The sequence below is a fragment of the Gracilinanus agilis genome, unplaced genomic scaffold, assembly GCF_016433145.1.
Source record: "Gracilinanus agilis isolate LMUSP501 unplaced genomic scaffold, AgileGrace unplaced_scaffold55293, whole genome shotgun sequence".
In the NCBI taxonomy this organism is placed as follows: Eukaryota; Metazoa; Chordata; class Mammalia; order Didelphimorphia; family Didelphidae; genus Gracilinanus; species Gracilinanus agilis.
Window position 1 is genome coordinate 1 of NW_025390569.1, and position 7,055 is coordinate 7,055.

Genomic DNA, 7,055 nt, shown 5'->3' on the forward strand with positions numbered 1-7,055 from the left:
CTTTCTCTCTCAGGCTGTGCTGGCAAGGCCTTGAGGAATGAAGGCAGGGCTTCCATTCCAATGGGTCTATTGCCATCAGCCATTTCCCACAAGCCCCTTCCCCACAAACTAAGCAGAGGAGTGACTAGGAAACATTCTTCAATCCTTCATTTTTTTTCATGAGGATAACCATGTAGCCAAATCCATCCACCCTTCAAGTCACTGTGGACTGCAGGGTGACTTCTGAACACTAGGCAAAGTGTATGAAAATGAATTAAAGAAGACAAAAGGAAACTTCTCAGGCAAAACTCGAGCCCATGAATTTCCTGTGCTGATAAGGAATTCCTGAAAATGGACATGGTAAAGGTGGTACAAAAAGAGGACTCTCCAAGCTTGAACAGGCTAAAAGGCTGACTTTGTTTTAGATTTAAAAGAGTCCATATGTCTGTCTTACTTTTTCAGTTTACACATGGGTCTATTGGTGCCTGGGAAGGCCCTGACATCAACAGTACCATAAAGGGAGTCTTAAAGGGAAAGGACAGGAAAAAGACAGAGGGAAAATGGGAGAGAGTTACCTGGTGGGAGTGAAAAGGGATAGTTAGCTTGGAGATAATAAGGATTTGGATTATTTTAAATTTAAAAGTCTTTGCACAAAGCCAATGTAACCAAGATCAGAAGGGGAACAAATACCTGGGGAAAATGTTTACCCCAAGTGTCTATGAAAAAGGCCTTCTTCCTCAAATATATAGAGAACTGAGTCACAAGTATAAGGATGCTAGCCATTCCCCAATTGCTAAATGGTCAAAGGATAAGAATGGGCAGGTCCCAGATGATGCTATCAAGGCAACTGAAAAGATGTTCTAAATCACTACTGATTAAATAAATGCAAATAAAAATAGTTCTCAGGTACCACCTCCTATCCATCAGCCTGGCTCATATGACAGAAAAGGAAAGTGACAAATGTTGGAGGGGATGTGGCAAAATCGGGATACTAATGCATTGTTGGTGGAGCTATGAACCAATTCATGTATTCTATAAGGTGATTTGGAGTAATCAACTTTTAACAGTCGAAGTTGTCCTGGGATGAGGTCTTGAGTAGGGATTATATATCAATCAAATGTGAGATCTTCATAATCAGTAACCTCATAACTTCAGTATCATTGATGTATGGCCTTGACTGTTAAATATGGATTATAAATTTCGTCTATTATATAAAGAATTCGTAGGGATGGAAGGGCAATTAGTACTAGAATGACAGCTGGTATAATAGTCCAAATGGTTTCTACTTCTTGGGCATCTGAAGTACTTCTGTGGGTTAGTTTTGTGGTGAGTACAAGAATAATAATATATAATACTAATGAGCTTATTAGGAAACGATCATTAATGTACGGTCATGAAAGTATATAAGTTCTTCTATAAAAGGAAATGTAACATCTTGGAAACCCAGTTGTATTGGGTAGGACATTTAAGACACATAAGGGTTAAAGGGCTTTAAAACTACTTACCCTCTGATCAGCAAAACCACAACCAGGTCTATATCCCAAATAAATAAAAAATAAAATAAAAAATGGAAAAGAACCTACTTGTATAAAAATATTTAGAGCAGCTTTTTTTGTGGTGGCAAAGAATTGGAGAGTATAGAGATGTCCATCATTTGGGGAACAGCTGAACAAGTTGTGGTATATACTATTGTGATGGGATACTACTGTGCTATAGGAAACGATGACTTCAGAAAACCTGGAAAAACCTCCATGAACTGATGCAGACTGAAGTAAGCAAAACCAAAAAGACATCATACACATTAACAGCAATACTCTATGAGGAACAATTGTGAATGACTTTGCTAATCTTAGCAGTACAATGATCCAAGAAAATTCCCAAGGGCTCAGGATGAAAAATCCTCTCTGCCCCCAGAGAAAGAACCAATGTAATCTGAGTGTAGACCAAGACATAATATATGCCTTTCTTCATTTTTCTTTTGTTTGAGTTTTCTTCCACAAAATGACTAATCTGGAAAAATGTTTTACGTTCCTGCACACATAATATCTATATCAGATTGTTTGCCATCTTGGGGAGGGGGGAAGGGAGAATTTGGCTCAAACTTTAAAAAAATTAAGATTAAAAATTGTTTTTTCTGTGTAAAAAAAAAGAAAGAAAAATGGAATAAGGAGCTGAGAGTGAGAGCCAAGAAAATGTCAATGAAGAGTTTCCTGGGATAGGCAGTTGGGGATCAGCTGCCCAGAGACTGGAGGGAAGAATCCAAAAGGTAAAGAGTTCAGTTCTCCAGGAGGGCCCCAGGGGGTTCCAGCACAGAGCCAGTCTCAGGCCTGGAGACCAACAGAGACAGAGTTAGGAGGAAAATAGTAATTTCTGGGAAGGGGCCCGAATATAACAAAGTGGACCTGTGCCAGGCTCAGTGAGTAATGTGGCCTCTCTGGCCTGTATATAATTTATACTTTGAAATTCCCCATGGATAAAGTCAAATTTATTTTCTGAACTGCTCACATGATTAAGGTGGCCAAGCCCTAGAGAAGAGAAAGGAGGAAGCCCACTCCTGTGGCCCAAGCACAAGGTCTTTCAATAGAAATCCTCCCTGTGGTAGCAGCAAAAAGCTCACCTGAGATCCAGGATCCAATGAAGAAACCAGCTTGGGGAGGAAGCTTTAGTCGGGGCAGATACCTCACTTCCAAAGCCAGGATTGGAGGTTGAGGCCACTAGCAATGTATGTTCTGAAAACTCTGGGGGGTAGTGAAAGCCTCCAAGACATAAGGAAAACCAGGTTCTAAAGAGGAGAGGGGTCAGGGCAGATGTGATCGCCCCACCAGGGTGTCTGAGCCAGAGCCTGGGCCAACATTACCTTCCCTGGAGCTGAGCACTGAGCAGCTTATCACACACTGGTCCTTGAGGTCCAGCAGCCTGCGGAAGGTCCTCTGCTCCACGTTGCCAAGACTGCTTGGCTTGTCATTATTTCTTCCTGGGTCCTTCAGGCTCCACCTTTCTGCCAGACCTCCAGTTAGATCCACCAAGGCATCTGCCACCTGCCCTGCCCACAGATGTTCATAGGAACCATACACCCTAGGAAAGCACAGCCACAATGAGGAAACACATCGAGGCCCTACAAGGAATCCCCCATTACCTGAATCCCTTACTTACGCCCACACTACGGATAGCCCAAAGCCTCTTCCTCCCTCCCCACTCCACCTGCTTAGCTTGGCTTCCTCCGTCCCTCTGCGCCAAGGCAGATTGCTTCCTTGGTTTCCTGCGCAGCATCCGGCCCTATTCTACTCACTGTCTGCTCACACTCCCTCCATCAATCCTGTCTCTCTCCAGGCATTTACAATCTTTGCATTTACAAGAGCCAGCCACTTCCTATCTGTGCAGTTTCCATCCGGTCCCCTTTTCCAGGGCGCAAGCCCAGCGGATCTAAGGAAGGAGGAACAAAAATGCTCGCTCCTCACCCACATGTGCCTGGCCAAGAACAAATGGGAGCCTCTTGCTTCATCCTGCTTTAGCTGAGCTGCAAACTCATAAAAGCTGACATGAGCTAACATCGCCTTCAAGTACTACTTAAATAGGGGCTGTCGTTATCCTGGCGACTGTGGGATGGAAATGCATTTCCCTGTTTGCCCAAGTCATCCCAATCAATAAGAAACAAGGATAAACAAGCAGATAGAGACTTCCTCTAAGCCTCTCCCTCTCAGATCAATACTGCTGAGGTGGTTGCAGAAATGAACAAGGGAGAGGAAAGCCGGGCCCTTCTGTGGACAGTCCTGTCCTGCGATCCACCTCCAGGCAGATGAGGACAAAGGAGGCAGATCGCAAGCCCTTCAGGGTTAACTCCAGACCCCAGCGCTGGTCTCCAGGTCTCTTGAGGCTCAAATGGGCTTCTGATGCCAAGCAGAAGAAAGGGGCACCTACCTAAGGCAGCCCGGAGAGGCTCTCGGTTCCTTTCCCCCCCAACCCCCCAACAGGGCCCTGGGCACTGGCACACATACTTGGCATACACCTTTTCCAGCAAGGGGAGCCAGAACACATCTTCAGTCTGACACTGGGAAAAGCACAGACGTCCCCCAAGGCAAGGCAGGCGGTCATCCACGGTCACCTCCACCCACTCTCCAAACTGCCACACCCGACAGGTGAAACACCCTCGATAGGCTAGATCTGGCCAGCTGGGCTGTCCTGGCGGAATCACCTGCCAAGGAGAGATAGTGCTGGGGAGAAGTCATAACAGAGAAAACCAGAAAATGCCTTGGAGAAGGCCTCTATCCACAGGGCTTCTGAGCACACTATCTAAGAAAGAGACAAGTGAATTTCTCAGCATTCTGAACGTCGTTAGTGCCTGGAATGGAGATTTCATCAAAGAAGACCCAATGTGGAAACTCCGTCCAGTGACACAGACTGGCTGCTTGTCTCCAAGGGCTGCCTGGGACACTGGGAAATTTAATAAACCATGAAAATGAAAACAGCTTTTCAGCCCAAGACTTCAGGACCAGATCAAGTGAGCCGAGAGCCGAGAGTCCTATCTGACCTTCCACTGTCAGAAAAGGTCTCTAAACTAACCTGAGCGCAAACACAGCTTTTGCTGCCTCACAAACGGGCCTTGGCCCAACCTTGCTCGTTTCTGACTTCAGGGGGCAAGTCCCTTCGAACTGCCCCAAGCTACACTGCTGTGCTGCCTTCTCTGCTTCAGGAATGTTAGCCAATCAACGTCTAACTCAACAGGCTACCTGTCAGAAGGCTTAGGCAATGATGCAACCCCATATCTGGGGTGAAAGGATGACTGTCACTGGACGTTGATGCAAAGCTCAGGGATATCTCTGAGATCCCCCAAACCCATCTGTGCCAGCAGAACTGACTGGCCTAGAGGACCATGAGTAATCTCCTCCACATGCCATCCACAATCCTCCAGATGTGTGAGGAGATACAACTATGGCAGCAAGCCGGGAATAACAAGTTCTGCTCTTTTTCCAATATGAAGAATAATTGTACTTCATTAACCGTAAACCCCTAAGGGCACTGGCAGGCTCTGGAGGTGTCAGAACGGCCCAGAAATAAACTGGATCTAATTTCGCCAGCAGGCGAGGGGCATCCCCTTCAGCTGGTAAAGAAGAAACAAACAGTTTGTGCCTCTGCTTTTAAGCTCCCCCGACTGATACCACTTGGCGGGTCTTCACATTTCTGACTAACTAACCATCCTGAGAAGCCACAACAGAGGGGCCTGAAACAGCAAAAGCTTCGATGGCCTCTCTCCCAACTTCCTGCCACTGTTTGCTCCCTCGACAGCTTTCTGAAGGGCTTCCTGAGTGCAGCCCAGAAACAGAGCAGAAGCAGCCTGGCCTTTCAGGGCCCCTTACCTGATCAAGGAGGTGTTTGCTCTTCTGGAGGGCTGCACAGGCACAAAGGAACCAGCAGTCTCCCAGAATCCCTTGTTTTATCTGGCCTTCCTGGGGGTTATCTGGGAATAATCGAGGAGTGGAACAAATTTCCTAAAATAAAGAAAAACTATTCCCAGTTAGTCATGTCTAGGCAGCAGGGCTCCAGACCAAATTTTCCCAACTGTCTCCAGTACTAGATGGCATGTGACCCTTGACCTCCAGACACTCACAACAGAGATGTAAAGATGGAACAACTCCACACAAATTAACAGCCAGTTAGAAAAGCCCTGAAGAGACACCCCCAACATGAACAAAAGCATGAGAACACACACATGAGGATGTGCTAGAGGGACGCAAATAAAGAGCTGGCACAGCCTGAATCCAATGGCTGAGAAATGAGACCATGGAACACAGCACAGTGGGGGCCTGGGCTTCTGGTGACATGCATAGCGCAAACAGATCAGTGGTTCAACACTGTTTTCTTAGGGCCTCTCACCCTTTGTAGGTGCCCTGAGAAAGGCCTGGCCCTCCACACCACTGGCCCTTCCTGCATTCCACAAATGGGCAGCAGAGCCGGCTCCCTGCTTACAGGGTGCTCACAGTTTTGTTGGAGGCCTCAGTGAGCTCCTTGCGAGCTGGGAATGTTTCCTATTTATCCTTCATTTCCTCAACACCTCGCTTGGCGCCTGGCACATAGTAAGTGCTCAATAAATGCTTCTTGACTTGAACTAGGGAGGGACATATATGGACAGACGCCTATGTCCGTGGTCCCTGGCTTTATCTTCTACCCAACCCACAATCTGAGAAGCAGATTATCTAAATCCCAGCACTGTATGGCAGGACCTTGGAGGCCTTCTGGGCCCACCTTTGCCTGAGTAGGGCTAACCTCACCACCAGTCCTCTGACCCCTTCCCAGAGGCCTGCAGCCACTCTGGGATTGCTCTCATGCCCAGGAAGCTTCTCCTTTGGCTAAGCCTCAGAATCTTCCTCCTGGTCATGAATTAGGAATTTTAAGCCCCAGAGCCAGAGCCAGGGCACAGCATCACACAGAGACCTCCGCCTAGTTTATGGTTTTTGAGGCCCATCTCCTGGCTCCGCGATCCCATTCACAAGGCCTTTAGGCCTCAGGAGATGTGAAAATCCCTTCAATTTTTTGAGGCCAATTACTTTTCTCTAACATCCCCTTGGCCTGGCGTTTGGCACTGAACACGGGAGGGCTCTGTGTGCGAGTGCTAAGCTGAACTGAGGCCAGGCCACTGGTCAGCCCTCACCTGAGGCCGCAGCCAGGTGATCTCTTCTCGGAACTGCGCCAGGGGAGTGGCAAAGGTGCAGAAGAGGGAAGAGTCAGAGGCGGGGAACGTGGCATCCTTGAAGTACTCTCTCTTGGAGGGAGACTCTCTGCCGCCCGCCGGCATTTTCAGGATCACGAAGGGGCATCCGGAGCCCAAACTCCTGCTGTGATGGAAAAGCCCGACTGAGGTTGGCAGAGGAGAACTCCGGGGACCCCTCCCCTCTCATCTGACAGCCTGGGAAACTGAGGCTCCGTTCACTTGCCCAAGGTCAAGGAGCCCGTAAGGCTGAGGGGAGTCCTGGGCTGCGGGGCTCCCATTGGAGGGCTCTGACCACTGGACCGGCCGGCCACACCCTGCCGCAGCAGGCCCAGAGGTGGGGAGGAGAAGGGTAACTGGGGTGGGGTGGGGG

The 7,055-nt window shown here is 48.1% G+C and overlaps 1 protein-coding gene across 1 annotated transcript; it reads right to left on the reverse strand.

Moving 5' to 3' along the window:
* Positions 1 to 2,836: 2,836 nt before the first annotated feature.
* On the reverse strand, positions 2,837 to 6,809 carry LOC123256015 (calpain-10-like; the record flags this gene model as incomplete). Its single annotated transcript, XM_044684710.1, has 4 exons — positions 2,837 to 3,054; positions 3,975 to 4,171; positions 5,334 to 5,465; positions 6,626 to 6,809. Coding segments are annotated over 4 exons (731 nt in total), but the record flags the coding sequence as incomplete, so codon positions are not given.
* Between the last annotated feature and the right edge of the window lie 246 nt (positions 6,810 to 7,055).